At 58.7% G+C, this 23,102-nt stretch overlaps 2 protein-coding genes across 3 annotated transcripts in view; both read right to left on the minus strand.

The window, feature by feature from the left end:
- Positions 1-91, minus strand: part of STRIP1 (striatin interacting protein 1) — a 9,394-nt gene extending 9,303 nt beyond the window's left edge. Inside the window, exon 1 of the mRNA XM_026036064.1 lies at positions 41-91. Within this exon, the coding sequence (XP_025891849.1) occupies positions 41-91 (51 nt within the window). The remainder of the gene's footprint in view (positions 1-40) is intronic.
- Positions 92-1,681: 1,590 nt separating this feature from the next.
- AHCYL1 (adenosylhomocysteinase like 1) lies at positions 1,682-20,988 on the minus strand. Of its 2 annotated transcripts, none has more exons than XM_026036038.1 (17): positions 20,864-20,988; positions 10,165-10,276; positions 9,477-9,620; positions 8,587-8,687; positions 8,280-8,382; positions 7,549-7,643; positions 7,168-7,274; positions 6,695-6,811; positions 6,455-6,518; positions 4,925-5,013; positions 4,434-4,504; positions 3,910-4,004; positions 3,680-3,778; positions 3,325-3,393; positions 2,485-2,563; positions 1,879-1,999; positions 1,682-1,772 (listed from the first exon to the last, which is right to left on the minus strand). In XM_026036038.1, the coding sequence occupies exons 1-17, from the start codon at positions 20,969-20,971 to the stop codon at positions 1,766-1,768; spliced, it is 1,581 nt and encodes a 526-aa protein (XP_025891823.1). In that variant the 5' UTR covers positions 20,972-20,988; the 3' UTR covers positions 1,682-1,765. The 2 variants fall into 2 exon arrangements, with proteins under 2 accessions (XP_025891823.1, XP_025891824.1); XM_026036039.1 differs by lacking the exon at positions 20,864-20,988 and adding an exon at positions 17,433-17,475.
- Positions 20,989-23,102: the final 2,114 nt, after the last annotated feature.

Genomic DNA, 23,102 nt, shown 5'->3' on the forward strand with positions numbered 1-23,102 from the left:
GGCCGCCCCTGCGCCGCGCCGAGCTCTCGCGAGGACTCACCCCCCCTTCTCGCGGGAGCGGCAGGGAGAGCCGGGGCAGGGCCGCCGCCATGTTGGGAGTGGCGCCGGGTCCCGCCCGCGCCGTACGGAGCTCCGCCCCGCCCCGGCGGCCATCTTAGGCGTGGCGCACAGCCCCGCCTCTCTGCGCGCACCCCCCCCCCCGCGGCCATGTTGAGAGTGGAGCGTCCCCTCCCTCCTGAAGCTGCGTCCTGRTGCACGGGGGACGCCATGTTGAGAGTGGCACAAAGAGACTGGTGGGCCTGGGTAGGGGGCGACAGACCCCAAAATGGGGTGGGGTGGAGAGGGGAAACCCCCGGCCAGAAACCAGGACCCCCCAAGACAGGGCCTCACTCGAGGGGTTCAAAAGGACAGGGGGCTCAGGGACCCCATCCCCAGCCCAGGGTGCAGGGGGGCTGCAGAAGGGAGGCAGGGGCAGAGAGGGCAAAAAAAGCACCCACAGCACCAGCCAGCTCTGTTTTCCTAGGAGTTTAATTAGACTTTACCGATTTATTGCTCATCTGCAAGGATTAATAATATTGCATTCATAAAAATCATTCATATACAAAATAAACCTCTGCCGCCCTCCCTCCCCCCTTCAACAGCTCCCCCCCACTCCCCCCATGGCTTGGTCAGAAAGGATGGGGGGGTCCCTGGACACCCCCAGACCCAGCGCAGAGCGGGGAGAGCCCGGAGGAGAGCAGGGTCGGAGCCGTGTAAGTGCTTGGGCACAGGGGAGCTTGGGGAGGGGGGAGCCGCGAGGACAGGGCTGGGGACAGCAGTGGCACCCGGGGGAGAGGGCTCTGCCTCCAGCTCCAAACAGCAGGAAACCCTCCCAAAATAAACCCCGGGAACCCTTACAAAACAAGAAAAAAAAGATATCTGGGGTGCTTGCAGGGCAGCCCCGCCACTTCCCCTCTCTTCAAATATCTGTTTAAGAACCAAAAAGGAAAAGAGGATGGGGGAAAAAAAAGAAGGAAAAAAGGTGCAGTTTGGATTTAAAAAAAAAAAAAGAAAAAAAAGAAAAGGAGATGAGGATAATGCTTGGGTAAGTGACCCACGTCCGAAGTAGCACCCTGAAATGGTGAACTCCCTCCTCCGCAGCCGGACCGCTAGCCCCCAGGCTGGGGCCTGTCACCTATTCGCGAGGTGGCCAGCAGGCGCCACTCGGCTCCCGGGCAGCGCCAGGAGCACTGATCTAGCAGCTAAAACTGGGCTCTTTAAGGCAATTTAGAAGTTGCAGAGAATCCACACAAAGAACAAAACGTAAGGGGAAGGCAGAAGGGCATCGCTGTAGCTGCAGGTAGCCCAGTCGAGACAAAAATCAGGCTGGAAAGGTCAAGAAAGAAAAACAGGAATAACAATAATAAAATAACCGTCGTTGCAGGAACGAGTTGCCCTTTGCGGGCCGAGAAAAGGGAACCCCCCTTGGCTGGCAGGGAGGGCTGGGGGCCACCGGCAGCTTCAGCCACATCCAAGCAGGAAGCAAATCCCAGGTTGTCTGCCAAGGTCAGACTGAGATGCAATTACAGGGAAGGGTGAAACAGAGGAGGGGAGAGGAAGAAAAAAAAAGAAAGAAAAAAGGCCTTAAAATCACACTGATAAAAGAAGCATAAAAACTCTGTTGGTTAAAAACAAGAACAAAAAAGAAAACATAATAAAATGATCTTTAAAAATAATCTCTCTAAAGTTTGCCTTGTGTGGTCTGGTCCTTCATGGACATGGTCCGTCAGTATCTGGAAGAGAAGGGGATGGCCGGTGAGGCCGCGGGGGCGCAAGGACGGAGCTGGGGTGTCCAGGGACGGGGCTCCCTGCCCCGTRGCACTGTCCCCCAGCACCGACCTGTAGTAGTTGGGTTTGAAAGGCCCGTTTTTGTTGAGTCCCAGGTATTTTGCTTGATCGTCCGTCAGCTCCGTGAGGTGGGCATCGAAGGAAGGCAGGTGCAAACTGGCCACGTACTCGTCTGCAAAGAGGAGAGGAGAGCAGGGCTCGGGGGGCTGCACGTTCCCCCCTGGCGTTTGGGGAGCTGYTGCATTGCACTTGCCCCATGGCATGAGAAAGGGGGCCCTGCTACAAGCACACACGGGGGCAGGGGGCTAAAACAGGGTTTAGCTGCCGTTTAGCAGCGCGTTTTCACCCTTGCGTAACCCTGACGCATTGCTCAGCCCACAGCACTGAGTAGGGCTGGATACGCGCCGAGAGGCCCAGGGTTATGTAAGAACCAGGAAATTTCCATGAGAAGGAAAGCCAAGACGCATCAAGGACAACAGACTGAACCACCAGCAGGTGCCTGAAGGATTCTGGTTTCCCTGAACCATCCTCTCCCTGGAAGTTTGGTGCAGCCCAGATTTGAATTTCTCCTTATAGCCAAAACTGCTGGGCCCAAGGAGGACAAATCAGTGGAAAAACCCGCTGCTGAGCGCCGAGCAGACAGTTCCCTTCACTCACCCATCTTCTTGGGCAGCAAGTAGACGTCCTGTTTGTAGCGGCCCTCGGGAGCGTTGTAGAGCTCGATCAGAGCCAGAGCCTGCAGGGATCACAGGGGACAGACRACCCGGGGACAGTCAGGGACAGACCCACGAGGGAAGGGAAGCGGCTCAGATTCTCCTGCTCCCTCAGCAGGAGCAAAATTGCATCTCTCCCAAGTGCCAGGCACAAAATATCACCCGGTCCCCRTCACTTTAAACAGTTTAAGTGCAGGGAAAAGCAAATCCCTCCCTATCAGYGCCCTCCCTGGCCATGCCAGCGGGTCTCCTCGGCTGCGTGCAGACCTGGGCTGCCCTGGCAATGGGKTTTTTTGTGCAGCGGGGACCGAGGGCGATTCGCAGAGCTGAGCTGCACTTAGTCATCGCTTTCCTTGGAAAGGCAGAGCCCTGGCAAGCAGTGCAGCCCGCGTCCCACCCAGCCAGGAGGCCGTGGACACGCACAAACACTTTAACTATTAACAGCAGCCCCTCCAGTTTGCCYATTTTGGCGATGTAGCAAGTGAGATAACAAAATCCTGCTCTATGGATGTCAGGAAGCCGACTTCAAGGCAGCTCTCCAGCGGCATATAGCACTTCAGAACCACTCCGTTTAAGAGTTACCTTCCAGCCAGGAGACAGCAACCAAAGAATGACATCCCAGACAAAAGGCAGTGGCAACAGCATCCCTAGTGCCAGCAGGATCCCAAGCACCCATCCCACAGCAYGTTCCAAGCTTTTTCCAAACTGTTCCCACACCTGAGGCTCGTGTGAGACCCCAGAGCACCTGCCCGCCCTGTGCTCCCCAGCCCTGCAGTGTCCTGACCTGAGTGGTGGCCGTGATGGAGAGGACGAAGGTGGGAACCGTGGAGCAGCTCAGGTTGAGAAGACGGCCCTAGGAGAAAGGAGGGGAGTTTGCCAAGAGCTCAGCTTGCCCTACAGGCAGCCTCAAATCAAATCAAGTCTCTGTTMGAGCAGAGAGTAACTAGAGCTCAGGAATTCAGGGATCACGAATGTCAAAGCCAGATGCAGACGGCCTTGTGCTGATGCAGATGGCTCCTGGCTTTGCAGGACAAGCCAYGTGGCACCTCCTTGACCACATGCGGTCGCAGTGCTTCCCTTACCCCAAGATAGGGGAAAATCCCCCTCCCCAAAACATCACGGCACAGGCCCCAACGTACCTCAGCCAGCAACACCACCCTCTTCCCGTCTGGCCAGATGACGTGGTCCACTTGGGAGCGGACGCGCTCCCAGGTCAGCTCCGGGGTCCGGAGGCTGGTCTGTGAGAGCAAGGGGAGAAGGACCAGTTATTTCAGGAGGACATGAGGCCGGGCAGGCAGCTGGACGCGCCGGGTGATGAGTTTGAGCGCAGCAGGACAGAGCAGCGGGCGGCGGCTGCGGGCAGACTCACCACATCGATTTCGGTGTTGGAGTGGCCCATGTTACACACGATACAGCTGTTTTTCATCCGATCCAGGTGTTCCCTGGTCACAACGTTCTTGTTTCCTGCAGGCAGGTAGGGCACAAATGAATCCAAGGCAAAGGAAATATAAACCTTTTAATTTCTGCCTCCTCGCTCTTGGTGCRGGGAAGCCCAGACTGGAGCAACGAGGTGAATCTCAGCCAGGACAAGAGCCCTCCTGGCTGTCAGCACAGTGGGACACACGTGAGAAGAGCTCATCTTTGGTTCCATGAATTCACCAGGCCCCAAGAGACCTCAAAATACATTTTTACAATACATATTTGCAAACACTTGGCTGTGAAGTCCCCCTATCAGGTGCTAAGGAGGGCTATGGTCCAAGAGCTGAGTGCTTGTGTAAAAGGAGCAGCCCATGGCAGTGAATGGCCCTCTATTCCCAAGGCCTCCTGAGGATTCTGCCTCCAGGCACCCGCTCCATCACCTCCAGCAGCAACGGTCCCACCTCCGTGCTGTACCTGTGCAGGTGATGACAACATCCACCTGGCGGATAACTTCGCTCAGCTTCACCACCCGGAATCCATCCATGCTGGGGACAGAGGGGGACAAAAAGGGGACAGAGATCATGAGGAGAACCTATTCCCCAGGCCAGGATGGACCCTGGTTGCTCAAGCAGCCCTGAACTGCTCACAACAGCCATCAGACTAYCCATGCACACCCCCAGGGATACCAGATGCAAGCGGAAGGGCCGTGCAAAGGTTCAGGTGTGACACTTGCTCTTACAAATGTTGTAGGGGCCAAGGAGTGTGTGGAGCACTCAGTCAGCCCCGCATGGGCCCTCAAACTGTCTTCCAAAGCTGTCCCTGCTCAACCAGCCCTAGAAGCTGCCCCAAGCCTTCCCCAGAGACACACGCTCTCCGAGGGTTTTCCTGGCTTCACTTCTGCCTCCACCAGGGTTTAAAAGAAGCCAGATCCGAGATGCCTATGAGCAGTAGGTAACCTCTCTCACCAGGCTTGCAGAGCACAGATGGGGTCAATCTCTGTAACGTAGACTATCGCTCCCAGGGCTTTCAGAGCGGCACAGCAGCCCTTGCCAACCTGCCAAGGCAAAGTGACAGCATGAAGCAGCCTGCAGGACACAACAGCATTACAGCAGCCCCCCTTGTCTTCAAAACAACCTGCAAGATGCTAATCCCAGCTCCCTGGCCCACACCCAAGTCCAGCCTGGAAACCTGGCTTGGCTCAGCCATGTGCCCAACAAATAGCATTTCTGCCTCCAAGGCCACCCACCCGGATCAGCAGGGAAGCTCCCAAAATTCAACACGTTTGTAGCTTGAACAGGCCCCAGCATCGTGAGAGCCCTTCGGATCTCTGCTTCAAATCTCCGAGATCAGGTTAGAGCCCATCTGGAGGAGCGTGGACTTTCCCCACTCACCTTTAAATCAAAGGGCTCCTTTGGCAYTCAGAGCTCTCCTGTACTGACCGGGCATGGATCATCCATCCCTCACTCCCCACATCAGCATAGGGAGGGACAGAGCCCACGTAAGAGCAGTTCTGACTCCATCCCTCCCCTCTGACACTGAAGTATCCCAGCAAAGTCCAGTTTTCCATGCTCCTCACCTATACTAACACCTGCTGGTCTGCATGTACAAAGGATCTGCTCCATTTTGGGGACCATTATGAAAGCCGCAGAAGAAACATCTCCAGAGCTATCCTCACTTACCACCCAGCTCCAGATTCAGATTGGCTGAAAATAGCCATGCTGGGCAACCCAGACCTCCAACTCCCATCCAAAAGAGAAAGCCAGGGAGGGTGGAAGGGCTACCTTGGTCTGAAGAAATTGGGTAAAACCCAGGGCAAATCCCCAGGACTACAAATCCCAGCACTTCTTGCAGCTGGAGAACCGCACACCAGCCCAAAAATGCTGGGCGAGAGCCAGCGCAGCCTCCTGGCTGAGCAGAGCTGGACTCCACTGGTGTCTAAATAAATTAGCAAGCACGTTCCCACCGGGAAGAGCATTCACAGCTACTGCCAGGGCCATGGCAGCGCGGGCAGAYAAACACCCCCGCAGACGGGGCACAGATGGAGGGAAGGTGCCAGCTCCCAGCTCTTCCAGGACGGAGTCATTTGCAAGTTCATGATGTGACTTCCCCCAAGCCGCAGCATTATCCATCAGGAAGCTCCAGCCTGCCCTGCCACCTCCTCTTTTACAGGCTCGGTGACAGCCAGGCTGGCTGCTGAATTCAGTCCAGGGACACCAGATGGGAGCACCCGTGGGTACTTGTCATTCAGGCCAGCCGTCCCAGCAACTGGTGTATTTGCAGCCCACTGAATCTGGAGGCAGGCCGGGAAAGCAGGCGCTTGTTCTCCAGCTTCCCGGGAAGCTTTAGCAAGATTTCCTTGGCAACTGCTCATGAGGTCACATCTTCTAAAGCAGGGGTAAGTGGCCTTCATGCAGGGACGGGGCAGAGCCTCACGGGACAGATGACTCGGGGGGTGCTGACCCACAGCTCTGCTAGCTGGAGCTCACGAAACTCACCTCCCCATAACCACAAACCACCACTTGCTTCCCTCCAAACATCACATCCGTGGTCCTCTTGAGGCTGGGGGACAGAGAGAGACCTGCGTTGGGATTAGTCAGGCGCACCCGGCTGCCAGCYCAGGGCAGCGAGAGGCCCTGGCACCAGGTCCTGCAAGCACCCAGCAAGGGCAAAGCAGAGGAGAGCGCCACAGCCTCCACACGAGAGCCAAAAGGGATGAGGAGAAGAGCTGGACTCACCCGTCCAGGATGGACTCCCGACAGCAATACAGGTTGTCAAATTTCTGTTTGGTGACAGAGTCGTTCACGTTCATGGCTGGGACGCACAGCTTGCCAGCCTTGGAGAGCTGGTACAGCCTGGGAGAGGACATAGACAGGTCAGACACACGTGCAGCTGATCAGAGAGACGAGATCAGGGTAACCCACRTGCTCCCAAAGCCCTGCAGCCTGAGCAAGACCCAGCTCATCCTTCTGAGAACCTTAACTCCATCCAATGCACGAACACACCCCTTGAAGACAAAAGCTGGTTGAGTTACTCCTCCTTAATGCTGTCATTAGACATCAAGGCTCTCCTGGGGTGGCCAGACAGGGCACAGTCTCCCAGGCCGAGGGAGATGTGGAGCACAGAGCAGCAACGCAGTAAGAGCAACATTAACAGAGATGCTTTGTCTCTGTGGGACAGACTCAGGAGGCAGCCCTCCCAAACCTCCTACCTGTGCACTCCAGTCACGCTTTCCTCCACAATTCCTCGGATCTTCTTGAAGACGTTGGGGTATTTCTTATAAACCCAATGGGTCAGGTCCCCCCCATCATCCAGAATCTACAGGACAGGCAACGAAGAGCAGGGGCAGTCAAGAAAGGGCTCGCTGAAGGGGGAAAGTGATGGAGAACATCTCTGGCTTGAGATGCTCCCATGCCATCAGGCTGTGTTGTCTTGGACTACTGCCCTTAGCAGTGGCTCAGCAGCCTCTGTGAGGCCAACAGGTGCCTGGGCAGGATCAGAGGACCCCAAGGAGCCAGGCAGTGCCAGTGAGAGGCTGAGGAGCCCACGGGTGACCGCTCCACGGAAGAAGAGCTAGAAGAAGGCTCATTACCATGTTGGCCTGCCAGCCATCCACATTAACGCAGCGGTCGATGCACCACCAGAAGTCGTCCTCTGACTCCCCCTTCCAGGCAAACACGGCAACGCCTAAAAGGAAGAGAGCAGCATCCTGGGCACCTGCTGAGTCTGGAAGAGCCAGAAACGCCCAGCAAAATTCCGAGCAGAACCCAACACCCAGCCTTGCACAACGGCTTCTCCAGGTCCTTCCATCACCACTACCAGCAGAAAAGTTTCCACAGGAGGACTGGAGAAGCGCCTGGTACTGGGCCAGCCCAAGAAAGCTGCCAAACAGGGGCCAAAAGGCCATCCAGAGATCATATCCCAGCCCACAGCAGGACCAGACCTGCTTACTCYTCCCTGAACGTTCAACCCATTCTTGGAAACCTCATGGCAGCAGCTCTGGATCTTGGTATCCAGCTCGCTCCTTGCAGCAAAAATAAGCAAGAATTATTTCCTCTAGCAGCTAATTTGCATTTGCCATGGTGAAAGTAAAASCTACAGCCAACCCAGACTCTTCTTGGGTTGCAGCACACACACAACCCCTGCCCTGGGCCGAGCTGCTAAGGGTCATTTCAGATCTCATGACTTCCAGAGCAGCTGCAAACCACTCCCAAAGCGATCTAGACCTTCTGGAGAGGATTAAAAAGCAGCAAGGACAACCTACGGAACCAGGAAAGGGACTTGGGAAGGAGCACTGCTTCCCTGAGGCCCTGTCAAACTCACCAGCTTCTGCCAAGGCAGCTGCCACTTCGTTTTGGGTGGAGTAGATGTTGCAGGCAGACCAGCGGCACTGCGCTCCGAGCGCGCACAGCGTCTCGATCAGCACCTGCAACGCGGAGCAGCGCGGGCGCCTCAGCAAGGGCCTCCAGGAAACAGCACCCTTGGGACACACAGGCAGCAGAGCCTCTCCAAGGTGATTTCAAAAAAAYGGGGAAGTCTCCTCTTGTTCCTCAAGGTTAGGAGGGAACTGAGASACTTTGTTCCCTGGGGAAAAGCGGGTCGCTCCTGCCCCATATGAGCAGCCACTCACCGCAGTCTGGGCTGTGATGTGTGTACAGCCCACGATCTTAGCTCCAGCCAACGGCTTCTCCCCTTGAGCTCGTTTCCTGAGTGAAATCAGAGCAGACATGTCTGCAAAAGGAACAGAAGGGYTTTAATGATGGCATTAAAACCGAAGGGACTCCTTCCTGCCAGACCCGCTCCCCTTTCCAGGGACTCACGGGACGCATCCAGCCCCAAGGTTTTTGCTCCCCACCCCTGGCCCAGCAAGTCTGTCCACCACGAGATCAAAGTGTGAGCATCATCCATCACTTTGACAAAGCTGCTGAGGACAAAGCACCCTTGTGACCACATAAGGAGACAGGTCTGGGGCACATTTTTGCCCAAGGAAGGCATTTGAGGTGTCCCAGCTAACGAAGGTCACCGGCCCTGCAGCAGAATTGCATCAGTGAGAAGCACACACCTAAAGAAGATGGGAATGGTGCAGCCACGGATCAAAAGGGCTGCCCTGAACGCGCCTGCAACATCTCCCCCTTCCACAGCTTTGGCAACACATGTCTATAAGAAGCCTGAAAGCAAAGTTACCCAACCAACCCCACCAAAACTGCAACTCAGCTTCCCACAAGCCCCAAGGGAACGGGTTGAGACCATCAGTTTTAGTGTCTCTGAAGTCGGTGCAAGATTTTTGCCCGTTGAGGGTTTCCCCTTCAAACCCAGCAGCACATTAAGCCTCGCTGGCGTTAACAGAATGGATGCAACACATTAATAATGTTTGCTGTGGTGTCCAGCTCTTCCCCACACAATCTACCGAGGGAGTCGAGGCATCCAAGGCCGTAGCACGGCAGGGGTTTCGGGAAACGCCTTGGCTCGACTCCCGGTCTCCAGAGGTCCAGCCCCACCAACCCCACGCTCCACCTTCACCTTGCTCGGCGATCTCGATCTCCCGGCGCCCAAACTCTGCCTGCTTGATGTTCTTCACGCAGAAATTGCTGCTGCCCTTGGAGTTGGTTTGCTGCTTCTCCCGGGGGGACACCTCGTCATCCGAGCTGTCGGTGTAGGAGGCAGCTAGCCCAGGAGAGACGTGCATGTTATCCCTGGATTTCTGCTGTGAACTTCCTACCGTGCAGGTGCATTTAAGTCCCATTACCAGGCTTTACTGCACGCACGTGATAATGTCCAAGACTACAGATCTCATAAGGAAAGGCAGTGCCCAGAATGAATTTTGCACTCATATTACCTCTAAAATTACCAGGCTAACTTGTACATTGAAGTTTAACTATGAGAACAAACAAGGCTGATTAACAAACCCTTCTGAAAGGAAGGCAGGTAAATTAAAACCCAGCCCAGCTTCATTTTGCTGGAGCCACTAGTCAGAGCAGAAGCAATCAAATACACTCCTCCTTCCCCAAAAAAGGCTGGAGCTAAGAGATTTTTCTTATGCTGAAGGCAAACAATTTCACTGCTAAGCGAGATTTCTTCAAGGCACAAAGGACATTGCACGGGGACAGCCTTGCACTAGTCCAAATTTCTGCAAAATCCAGTGCTCAGCACCTGATTAAAAGTTATTTTAGGAGATGATCACGTGGAGGGCAAGTTGCCTGGCACCTACCAGAGCTGTAGCTGTCGGTGGAAGACTGTGAAATGGAGCGGGACAGRGACCGACGGCCAGTCTTGGTTGGGAACTTGGTGAATTCCTGCATGTCATCCGCAAACTGGATTTGCTGAAACGAGCAAGGAGAAGCAAACGGTTAAATGAGCGGGTGCTCCTTATGGCACGGCATCTTTCCAGGCTATTCCGGCCCACRGTGCCTTCAGTCTACCTTGACTGCTGTAGTTACAAAGCTGAGCGTGAGCAAACCTAGCTAGAAACAGAGCTGTGGCTACAGGAGCCCCAGAGCGGACCCTCTCCTCTGATCATTTCAGAAGGTTACAGCAAATTTGACACCCAACACTTGAGATTTCTTTTTTTTAAAAAAAGCCCCAAGAAAGCCTTGATCCATCCCCATTACTCCATGCCCGTCTCCTTGGGTTTCCTGCCAAGGAAATCGCACCCCTTACCCAGCACAAAACCCACACAATCCTCCAGGCAAGTTGTGCCCAGGCGGAGACACCCAGGCCATTCAGAGCACCGTCCACACTGCAACACGCCCAGCACCAACGGGTCCAAATTAACACTTTTCCCCCCAAAACAGTACGACAGCAAATAAGCTGGGGTGGTGCCAGCAGAAACTCTTGCTTCCTTCATGCTTCTCCAAACACCTCCCCAGGAGCAGGGCATCCCGCAGGTTAAAAACACGGCACCTCCTTCGAAAAACAACACGAGAAGCAGAGGGGGAAAAGAGAAGAGGGAAGGCGAGAGAGAACATTTCAACAAGAAGCGGCTGACATTGCATTGACTTGCAGTGTCTTCTGCGTTACAGATGTTTCCTTTGTAAGAGAAGCTCTAAATCAGCCACCCCTCCTTCCTCGCTCAGCCAGAGGCAACTCAAGGCTCCAGTATCTACCAGCATCTCATCACGTTCAAGCGACCTGGGCTAAAAGGAGGCAAAAAGGCCCCAAATTGCTCCACTGTTGCAAACATCCCATGTGTTTGGCCAACGGGAAAAGAGCGAGGCACCCGTGCCCACCATGCACGGAGACCCTCACCCTGGCAGCTGACTCCAGGACCCGATGTGGTCCCTTCCCTCTGGTCGTGGCCCCGTGGGATTTAATTTTGCCACTGAAGGGGGCTAAAACATCGTTGCAGGGATTGCCTGGATTAATTTTGGATTACCAAAGCATCCCCAGGAGACCTCGAGAAGGGTCCCAGAGACACTGAGATGATGGAAAGAGAGAAGTCACGGCGGCCTCGAGGCTGGGTTTGCCGGTCAGGACAATCCCAAAAGCTCCCCRAAAGCTTTCATGTGGGATACCGCCTTCAAGGGGGAAAAAGAATGAAATTATTTATTTGAGATCATCCACGAACTTCAAAGTCCAAGCTCAAGATGGCCTACGGCACCATCGGGGTTATCTGGATGATAAAAGGGAGCCCAGATTCCTGGAGAAATCCAGTTGATGGTCAACAAACAGCGTTGGTATTTGGCCTGCACCCTCAAGGATGGGAAACGGGGACATGGCACCCCCAGGTTAAGTCCTAGCTATGAGGAGGACGCGCATGGTGGTACAGGGCGATGGACGTCCAGCATCTCCTCCAAGAGGCTGGACAGCAGGAAAAGTCCCCAGCACCGAGCCCCTAACAACTAGAAAAGCCTAAAAAGCCCCAACCTCTCCCAATGCACCCCAAAACAAGCAGCTCATCACCTCAACACGGCTCCAAGGGACGGGTGCGCACCGATCTGCTGGCACCAGCTCCAGACCATTATCAAACCCAGGCAAGAAGCCCGTATTTCTTGGCGGGTGCTGCCTTCGAAAGGATTTCAGCAGCTCCTCCGCATCAGATACGTTCCCACCCGATATCTGCTCCCCGGAGCAGATTTCCCAGCAGATGCCACGTGATTCTGATCCACATTCGTGCAATTTGTCTCCGGGGAAGGAAGGGGAGCGTTACCCGGAGCTCGCAGGCTTCGCTTTCGCAGCTGTTTTGGGTTGGTTCATGCAGGACGAAACCGCTGGGCGAGCTGGTACCAAGAGATAAGAGGAGCCAACGGGCAGGTCCACGATGACAGGACACACCGGTTCCCCAGGCAAGGAACCACTTGGTTCTTCAAGGTGCCCTTCTTGGATTGATCTCTGGACAGCCCGAGGAAGTCCCGTGTCACCTGGCACGTTGTCCACAGGTGTTTCCAGAGGAGGAAAACATCACCAGCAACATCAGCAATATTTCTAGCCCTTCCAAACCTCTCCCTCTGGCAAGTCCTCAGAGCAGAGAGTGTAAACAGGCCCTATAAAGCAGTTCTTGGCTTTAAAACAGCTTAAGGCTGAGGAATTTTCTCCACTTCAGGGGAAGGTTTCCAGGGAAGAGATGGAGCTAGGAGGAGAAGCAGAGCACCAGGTCTTTGCTGCTCCAGCTGCAGGTCTTTTTCATCCCTGTTTCAGCCAGGGCACYGGAGCCAGGCCTCCTTCCCACTGCTTGGATGGCTTCCTGGGGGAAAAAGCTTGTCCGGGATGCAAGGAGGAGATGGTGGGGACGGTCCCCCAGCATCCCGACACCTCCTGGGATGCTGGTCCCTCCTGGCAGAACCTGCTGTAGCACCCAGCCAGGCACAACACCATTTTGGGGAGAAACCAGCAGTTTTGAAAAGGGGAATCTGAATCCAGCATGGGGGGAAAGAAATATATTAAAAAGAAAGAAAAAAACACCGCTAAAGACACCAAGTGCTCAATTAACCACAGTAATCCCCACCGTGGCTTTACCAGAGCTCATCTGAACTGGGCAGCTTAGCAAAATCTGCCCTGGCTAAAATTATCCTGAAACGCTGCAAGCGGCTTCCCGGCGGCCGGGGCGCGTGGGCACCAAAGCCCCCGCAACGGCGGCGAATGAGCRCGGCTGGGGACATCCCGTAACCCCCGGCACGGGAATTGGGGTCCCTTGGAAAAGCCCTGGGCTGGGGCGAGGAGGGAAGAGCGCAGCCCCCTCCTGGGACRGCCTCCAGGTCCCACGTGCTGTCCTGCTGGGAACAGCTCTTCCGACCGGGTGGAGTTCAGTGGGGAAGRGCAAGGAAAATATTTTTCGTCCCAGCAATTGGCCATCAAGGAGAAAACCCAACGCGGCGCTGGTTTTTCACCCGGAGCTCTCCAAGAAGGGGGCTCAGGGGCTCTTCTTGCCATCGCGACCACGTCGCTGGCTACGCTGCAGGGGGACGTGGCGGAGGCAGCCCCAGGAAAAGCCTCCGTCTTTCCAACACGGCATTACAGCTCGAAAGCGGGGCAGGAGAGATGGGCACTCTCCTTTTCCAAGCCCTTCCAAGGCGAACACCGGCCACCACRCAGCTCGGTGCTTCCCAAAGCCTCCAGGGAGCTAAGAGGCCACTTGGGCAGCCGTCTTCTCGCCGTACRAGGCGGCACCGGTGCCCGCGTGGGCAGACGGAGCCGGCCGGCCCCAGGGCAGCCCCGCGAGCGCCCACAGCAAATACAGTTTGTTTAATTATTGCAACACGGGAAGGGCAAACAGACGGCGGCTGCGGGCTGGGGAAGGGAGCGCCCGGCGCCCCGTGACCAGCTCGGCCACCCCGGCTGCTCCCGCTGCAGACGAGCGGGGACGAGGAGCGAGCGGGAAGCGCCGGCAACGCCGCGGCCTCCCGGGCTGCTCCGTAGCCGCCACGGGACACGGAGCAGGCGCCCGGGGAGAAACAACCGAACAAGAGCACGGGCTGGTGGCGCCGCCGCAAGAGCTTCTGCGACCCCAGGAGAAAGCCCACAAGGACTGAGGGCGCCAGGACCTCCCTGTGATGGCCAGGAGGCAGCGGCGGAGCCCGGGGCTATTCAGAGCAGCCAGTTCCCTTCCTCGAGTCTCCTCTTGTCAACAAAAGCTTTCCAAAGAGCCTGGGGGTCCCGGCCGCCCGCTCTGCCCTTGTGTGACCCACCTCTTGAGCCCGTCATTTCCAGCATGACCGAGCTCGTGCCTTGCATGTCAAATCGGCGTTCATCCTCTTCACCAGCCTCACGGACACGGCGGAGCCGCCTTCATCGGCCACTTCCAACCAGGACGACTTCTCGCGGGCCCGGAGATGGCAGCTCCCAACACGGAGGCGCCCGGCAGCAATTCCTCATTGGCGGAAAGGCCGTTTCCCCGGCACGGCGTCCGCCTGGGAAGCRGCAGGCCGTTCCCTCCCAGGATCCTGCAGGCTGGGACATTCATGTGTTTCTAAAAGACCATTTTGCCTCCGTTCATTTCTTCCCCAAAGCAGCTCATCGCATCCAACCGAGGCGGCCGCGGGGAGGACAAAAGCCCTGGGAGAGCTGGGGTGTCTCCAGGAGGGGACCGCGGGGCGCCGTGGGGCCGGGCAGCTCGTCCAGGCAGGAGGGGAGCAGCTTTTGGGCCGCGTCGCTGCAGGGCGGACGGGGCTTTGCTCCTGCAGCCACCCAGGTCCCCGGGGGGATCTGAAGGTCCCGAGCAGGAGGCAAGAGCCCTTCCCAGAGGACGCTTCCCAGAAGAGCCACCGAGAGCAGCGGGCAAAGCCGGTGCCGCTTCCAGGTAAACCTGCAGCTCCAAACTGGGCTCGTTCCCAGGGCAGGGACCTCTCCCCACGGCCTGCGAGTCCCTGCGTGGGAATCGCTGCCGGCTGCCAGGCCCGGGCTCGGAAATCTTCCTGCCATTCCGACAAGGAAATAAAGAGTGCYGAGACCTGGCCAAGCAAAGCGGCCAAGCCCTCATACCAGCCTCCGCTCACAAAGAAGGGCTGCTTGGCTAAAGCAATGGAAAAAAAAAACAAGTTTCTGCGCATACGAGATGGGAATTAGGGATTTTTTGGGTGAATCTCGACGCTGAACAGGAATGAAACGGGCCCGTTCCAAAGGTTGAAGGGCTGGAACCTGCCGCTTGGTTTTAGTCATCGTGGGAATCGCTGGAAACGCTGGCGAAGGGAAAAATAAACAGCAGCCCRCATTAAATAAAATAAATGCGATTTTAAGTGGCCGACTGTTAAAAAGTAACTGGGAATAATTACAGCCTTATAAACACCTGGAGGTCGAAGGTGCAGGGAAAGCGCTCCGGCAGGAGATAACGCAGCTGGTCCTTGGACTCGGGAGAGTTCATGGCAAAGGATTATGCCGTGCTCCCTCTGCAGGGATATCGCAGGCAAAAAGGGAGTGGGCAAGAGCTGGACACCCGGAATCCTTAAAATCCTGCTTTTAAGCTGCTCCTRGATGGAGCTCCTGGCTCCATGCAGGGCCTCATCCCGATGGTGCTGATGGAGCCGGTCTCCGGCACGGGACCACAGCGGCGCACAATGCGGAAAGCAATTAGCTCAGCTTGCTGGGTCAACTAATTAGCTCAGGCACATCCCCTGGCCAGCCAGGCTGGGAGACGGCGATCCGCAGAGCGCGGTACGGGGGCTGGAGGCAGCGCAGCCCTGAGGGGCTGAAACAGCTCAGCAGAGCCGGCCACGAGGGCCTTGGGGACACCAGGGACCCCAGACTCTGCAGGAATGGCCACGAGGGCCTTGGGGACAGCAGGGACCCCAGACCCTGCAGGAATGGCCACGAGGGCCTTGGGGACAGCAGGGACCCCAGACCCTGCAGGAATGGCCACGAGGGCCTTGGGGACACCAGGGACCCCAGACCCTGCAGGAACGGCCACGAGGGCCTTGGGGACACCAGGGACCCCAGACCCTGCAGGAATGGCCACGAGGGCCTTGGGGACACCAGGGACCCCAGACCCTGCAGGAGCAAGCTCAGCACTCACCTACAGGCCACCAAGAGCAGGGGCACACGATAGTTGGCATCAGAGTTCCCTGGCTAGGATGGTGGCACGGACAGGACCGCGCATGAAGCCACGCGCTGCGTGTCGTGGGACAAGGGACGGACATCACCCACCTATGCACCAACACGTAGTGCTTATTCTGGCTTGGGGAATGTCTTTGGGAATGCCCAAGGTCAAGAGGGATCAGGCGGATGCTTTCACTCCAAAACTCGTCCAGGCTGGACTTAAGCCTCTTCCCACAGTGCCAGAAAAAAAAAAAAAAAAAAAAAAAAAAAAAAAAAGATGTGCAATATCCAGAGTTCCAGTGCAATATCCAGGGCTCCAGATATCCTCTCCAGTATCAGCCCAGGCCGCTTGAAAGGAGAAAACAAAGCGGATCTTAGCAAGGCAAAGCTCCAAGGAATCTCCTTTCCTGGCTCCAACCTCCCCTCAAGCTACAAAGCAGGAAGGAACCAACTARGATCCTGCAGGCCCTGCTCAAATTCCTGCTTCCGAATCCAGCGGCTCCTTCACCGGGAACGGGACCTGCCTCTGCAGGAGGCAGCCGGAGGGAAGCAGAGCGGGAGGCCCGCGGGATCCTCACCCGAATTACAATGCGGCCTGTTTGCCCAGCGGGAACATCACGTCCCCGGCCACCTAAGTTCTTTGGCTGTCCCCAACCTGGAGCAAACAGATTCTGCAGCAGCAGCGAGCTCGTTACCAAGGCCACCGTATTGATCCTCGAGCGTAATTAAAATTCACAGTTGCGGCAGCCCAAGGCGCCTGGGCAAGCGGGGCGGCCTCCCAGAGGGCCTGAATGGCCGCAGCTTCCGCGGATCGCCTTCCCGGGAGCGGCCTCGGCTCCGGCGCTGCTCCCCGAACACCCCCAAAGGCAGCTCCGTGCTCGGATCATCCGCTGAGACATCCCGGGGTTCTGCCCTGCGTCGGGGCAACGCGTCGGGACCACCTTCAGCCCAAGGTTGAAGGGGGACACTGCAGAAAGGGGCAAAATCAAGGGGAGATGGTCAAGATATAAAGGTGGCCCCGAGATGTTTGGATACCGGGCAGAGTAYCCAGAGTATCCTTGGGCAGAGAGGGCTCCGGAGCAGCTCACAGAGACGGCCCAAGATGGTCCTGCTCACCAGGAGGACTCCCTGGGCTGCCTGCGCTGCACCCCTTGATCCAATTCCCTGACAAAGGGGGATCAGGTCAAGCGGTTCCAAGATGCAGAACCTTCGGCACAAGGTCCTTGRCACCCGGTGGGCAACGGTGCCAGGAACAGGCTCTGGAACCACCACCTCAAACGTCACCCCGAGCCACCCCCAAACGGGAGTCAGAGTCCCCAGAYAAGCGGCGCTAACGAAAGAGCGCAGCGGGGAACGCCGGGAACGTCGCTCACGGGGAGCTCCGGACGAGGAGGACACAGCCGCGCGCGAGGTCTCCTCAGCGCGTCCCACGCTTCTCCTTGCTCCAACACGGGGACAATCCCCTCGCTGTCCCCTTGGAGGAATCCYGACGGGATCACCCGCAAAACTCACCCAGCCTGGCCACGCAGGGCAGTTTTGTAGAGCCAGCAACAGCTCCCAAGTTCAAAGCACAGCCTGGAGAAGGGAGCACTGGGCTCCAACACTGGCACAGGCTGGAAAAGTAGCCTGGGGAAAACTGCCAGGCTCCCACAGAAAGGCTGCTGGAGGCTGGTCCTTGGCACAAGACAACCTCACGTTTGGGAAAGGCCTAAGGAAAACACTGGACCTGGCACCTTCCACGGGAAGGAGGATCCCACCAAGAGATCTCAAGGTCCAGACTGGAAGTGGAATGGGGCAAGCGGGAGAACCAGCTCCACTGAGATGGCACCATCCCAACGTGACAAGAGCTGCTTCCGACGGCTACAGGAACGAACATCCCACTCCCTTCCTAGCTCCAAAGAGCAGACACTGGAGCAAAAACGGAGCCTACCTCCCACACCTGCAGGAGCAAGAGGAGGAGGGAGATGCAAACCCCCTTTGCAAGGTATTTGGAAAGCTGCTCATTTTCGGTCAGAACCCCCAAAACTCTTTTCAAAACTCTTTTCTTCCTCCTGGTGAAGAGCAACTTAAAACAGAAATAATGAAGATTCATTTAGCAAAGCACCTCTAATGAACRGTCGGTCTGCTTCCAGCCCCCAGCRGCTACACAGTAAATCACCTTAGCTCTAAACACCCGCGGGATTCGCATTCACCACGGGAATTAGGGAGCCGAACATCTCACCACAGCGATGCCTTCACTTACTACAGCCTTCCTGCATCCAAAGRAAAAAGACAGATCTATCCCAGGCCAGGTACAAAGAGCAGGACGATCCCTTAGCAACATCCCAGCAGCTCATAATGAGAAGGAAAAATTGCAGGGAGATGAGGAGAGGGAGAGGATTTGGGTAAGGAGGTGACAGTCAGATAATGAACCCACGGGGACAAGCAGCCAAGATTTACAAGCCTATTTGAGGGGTGAAATAAAAAAAGAGGGAAAAACAAGCGGCTCCGGCAGCTCAGTCCGAACAAACCCGGACAACCGTGTCCTCCTGACGGAGCTACAGAGGAGATGGATCCCCCTGGGGACCGGGAGAAGCGGAGCAGAAAGCTGGGAAGGGACACRGGAGGCGGCTGCAGCAAGGTCAGAACCCGCGAGCTCCGACTGCGGCAGCMGAGACGGTGCTTGGGAGGAAGGGAGCGAGGGGGGAATGCAGACCCCGTTCCCAGGGGACRGGGGTCATCCCAGCAGCCATTCCCTGCCCTCGGGGCCATTCCGTGGCAGCTCCGCAGCGCCCGCACTCCTCTGATGCCGGCAGCGGGGCGCGTGCCGCAGGAACGAGTGGATCCATCCACAGAATGGCAGCGTGTCCGGCTGCCGCAGCAAAGGACAGGAGCAGACCGGGACACGGGAAGGACATCCCACGCTCGCACCGACCCCAATCCTACGGGCCGGCGGGTGCCACGCGACACGGCGGACGGGGTGAAGCGACAGCCGGGGACGGACGCGCGAGGCCCCAGCGGCTCCCGGCGCAGCGTCACGTCGCATCCCGCTCCGCAGGGAGCTCCACGGCTCCGCTGACGCCACAGCGGCTGCTTTCCGAATCCAAGGGCACCTCCAGGACTGCCGGRAGACAGGGGAGCGGATGCGCAGACGTGCAGATGATGGGACACGGGGAGGCAGAAGAGCACGGCCTGCCCTTGAGCTCCTGCCCACTTAAATGAGCCCAAATTCGCTCCTATGAGAGGGAAGCCTCGGCGCTTCTCCAGCTCCGTTCCCCTCCTGCTTTGGCTGCGACGTAACTCGGAGTCGAGCACGTTAATCTCTTAATCTCTCACCTCCTGCTGCTTCACTCTTTCACCTTAACCGAGCCAGCGCCGAGGAGGGAAATAACCAAGCCGAGGATTCCCCCGCCGCGGGCGGTGACGCAGCGCGCGGGATCGCTCCGGGAGCCGGGATCCCGGCCTCCCCTTCCGAGGACAACACCGTGTCTGTCAGCTACGCGCGGGAACCTCTCCGTGGCCGAGCTGGGCTCGGCCCCACGGGAAGCRCATCCCATGGTGCTGAACATGGGCTGCCCATGGGCAACTCTGGCACCTGGCATGACCGCAGGCTCCTTGCAAAGCTCTTGGGCACAGAAAGGAGCTCAGGACGTCCCCAACCTCGGGGACGCTTCCCTCGGCTCCAGCTCCTGACGCAAACCGTGTCACCCAAGCTCGAGGAGCCAAAAACCCCCGCCGGGCTGTGCGCAAGTCGCTCGGACTCACGCTGCAACAGGGGGAAAAAGCATGTTAATGGTTTCCCTGCAATCCCGATTCCAAAGATGCATGAAAACACCTCGAGCCAGGGCCAGCTTCTCCCACGAGGGCCGTTCCGGCGCTATTCACCGTAGCCAGCCAGGCAAGGAGAAGCGCGGCCCGGCGCGCTTTGTTCCTTGCCCTGGGCTGCATCGCGCGCTCCCTGCTGATGTTATCGGCCTCAAATGCCTCGCGTAGCTCCGGGCACCTTGAGCAGCATCGCGCAGCTGGGAAGGGCTGCGGCAGCTCCGGAGCGTCACGGCGGCTCCAAAACCAGCCCCGASGCAGCCCCGACCCTCATGTTCCCGYGTGCTCCTTGTGTTTGCGCCCTACGTGGGATACGCGTCGGCATTCGGAGCTCTTCTTCCCGCTCCGATCGGCTGGCCGGCCGCATCCGCACGGCTTCGCGCCGGTGGCTCTCGTGGAAGCTGCTGACAGCGAAGAGGAAAAGAAAAATAAATGCTCCGAGTCTGCGCCGTGCCTGGCTGGGAAGCGGCAGCTCCCAGCTCCGCATTCCTGCGCTCCTCGCTCCGGGCTACGTCCGCAGCRCGGATAAACACACGCGAGGTGCAGCGGGGCCCCGGCTGCACAGCGGGAGCCGGGACGGTGGGAGACGTCCCAAAGGCAGCAATGCCGGCGGCCTTTCCGCAGGGGCTGCCCTGCCGGCAGCGCCGGGACCACTGGTGCCAGCGGGACCGCGGCGCTGGGCGGGAGGCACCGCGGGGCTCGGGGCGGTTCCGGGGCAGGCCCTCGGGGAGGGCAGGGTGGGGGTGACCTGGGGGTGCCCCCCGGCCGGCCGCGCTCCCTGCCCGGCCCCATCGCCCCGCGCCCGCTGGCCGCCCGCTGCGCCCCGCCGGTGCCCTGGGCAGGTGCCGTGGGCCGGGCCAGCGGCTCGGCCCGGTTCCCCGGGGGTGCCCAGGACGCCGGGCCGCGCGGTACCCCCGCTTCGGCCAAGCGGCACCACGGGGCCCAGCGCCCCCCCGCCACGGGCAGCCCCCGGCCCAAACGGCCCCCCAGGGCTGGCTCTGCCCCCGGGGCGGCCCCGCTCCGCCACCGGGCCCGGCTCCGCTCGGGAAGGCCCGGGCCGCTCCTGCCAGAGCGGGGGCAGGGCCGGCGCTGCCTCCCGCCCGCCGAGCCGGCCCCGGTACCGGGCCCGAACCGGGCGGTACCTTCTTGGGCGCCTTGGTCACGGTGGCCATGAAGGAGAACTTCTCGGCGTCCTCCATCTCCTTGGCCTGCTTCACCTCGTCGCCGCCGGCCGAGTCCGGGACCGCCATGGTGCTGCGGCGGGGCGGGCCGGGCCCGCGAGCGGCACCACGGGCTGCGCTCGGTTCCGCCCGCTCCGCTCCGCTCCGCTCCGCGCGGGCGCCGCCGGCTCCGACCCTCTGCGGCGCGGACTGCGGCCGCCGCGCCGGGCGCCAGGGGCGGAGCCACGCGCCGCCGCTGCGTCACGCGCTGACGTCAGCGCGCAGCGGCCTGGCAGTGAAGCCGCGCGGCGCGCCGGGCAGCGGCGCCCTGGTGCCCCCTGACGGTGGCGGTGGGAGCTTCTTGGGTAGCGGGGCGGGATAAACGCGGGGGAAAAACTGGAAAGAAACCGGGAAGAGCGGATGGGAATGCAGGAATGGCGGCAGGCAGCGAGGCGGCCAGCGAGCACGCACGTGCACAGCCACAGCACCAATGCATGCACAGCGTGCATGCATTGCAYGTGCACAGCGTGCGCGCAGCACCAATGCGTGCAACACTGTGTGCACAGGCGTGCAAGAGCATGCGGCAGAAGCGCGCACCCGCCGCTTGCATGCGTGCGCAGCTGATGCATGCAGCAACATGCACACGCACACACCCCTGCATGGTGGCAATGGTGGCCTGCACCCCCCCAGCACCATGCATGTGCAACCTGTATCCAGCGGTGGGAGAGCATCCAGCCCACAAGCACCTGGAGCAGGAATGTGCTCCGAGGGCTTGGCTTAATCCTGCAAAGATCCAGGGCTCGGTGCATCACTGCTCTCTTTACCCTTTATTCCCTTATCTATAGGAGCTCCATGTCCTCCATGCCCTTGTGTGTTGCCTTTGGGAACCCAAGGCTCCCGCATGGTTGCAAAATGGGGAAAACAGTCGCATTTTTGGTGAAAATGCCRCCACAGGGGAGGATTGCAGATAACATTTTTCAACCCAAATCACTGCGGCCGCCAAGCAAAACACCCCTGGGCTGGGCCGGTGGCCGGAACCCGACCCCTCCGCGGTGGCACCAAGCAGCTCCCGGAGGGGGATGGACAGCGAAGCCACCAGCGATCCGGGACGGGTCGGGCTGCGCCGGCCGCGGGCCCCGTTCTGGGCTGCTCTGCCCCGTCAGCAGTCTCTGTTTGCGGCACAGCCGGAGCAGCTTTTCCCAGAGTCATTCCAGGCTTTTTTTTTTTTTCCCCTCCCGCTGCAGGCAGCGGAGCAGCACCCGTGTCAGCAGGACTGGGGTGGCCTGGGGGCGTCTGTGGCCCTTGGTGCCGGGGAGGAWGGGGCAGCTGGACCCCCATGGTGCTGCCCAATACCCAGGAGTTTGGGCCCCAAGCTGCCCTCCTGGGCTGCAGAGCAGCGCTAATTAGCTGCRGTGTTAATGACCTTCTCCTACCCCCCACCATGGCAAAACTCCTGCAGGTCTGGGCTGCTCCAAGCAAGCAGAGGCATCAGGGGATAAGAGCTTGGGGGAGTTAAATTCAGAGAGGTAATCGTGCCTGCTGCTGTCATCCCAAGGATGTCCTGCCATCATTCCACCCCGGAGTTAACACCTTCTCCAGGTAGCACAAAAAGCCGCTCTGCTGCCTGCTCCCCTTCCTCTGTGCTCTACYGAGGAGCTCAGCCACGCTTGCATCCCACCATCATTCCTCTCCAGAGTTAACACCCGCTCCCGATTGCCAGGAAAGCCGCTGTGCTGCCAGCGCTGCCCACCCCGACCGAGTGGTGCCAGGCACCGACCCCTCATCATCCCCACCGCGACCATAAGTGCCAGGGAATACATATATATATAGGTCCCACTTCCCTGGGAAGAGGAGCTGGGAAAGCCCCCGTGGGGGAGAGGAAGGGCCCGGCTGAGTCAGCGGGCGCCGGAGGCGGCGGGAAACGTTCCTCGAGGAATCCCGGTGTCAGCAACCGCGGCCTCGCGCGGGCTGCATCCTGCCCGGAGCCCCCGGAGCCCCCGGCGCCGCAGCCCGGCAGCCGGAGAGGAAGACGGCGCCGGAAAAAAAAGGGATTTGGCCTCCGCTTGCCCAGCGGAAACAGCTCCTCAGCCTCTGCCTCTCCAAGCGGGAACGGCCCCAGGAAGCGCACGGAGCCGCCCGCCACAGGGCTCCTTGTCCCATGTCCCCAACCCAGGGGACAGGGAGGACAGACCGCCCCCCGACACACACACAAAACCAGCTC

The sequence above is a fragment of the Nothoprocta perdicaria genome, unplaced genomic scaffold (assembly GCF_003342845.1).
Source record: "Nothoprocta perdicaria isolate Ctin4 unplaced genomic scaffold, notPer1 scaffold_170, whole genome shotgun sequence".
Lineage (NCBI taxonomy): Eukaryota > Metazoa > Chordata > Aves > Tinamiformes > Tinamidae > Nothoprocta > Nothoprocta perdicaria.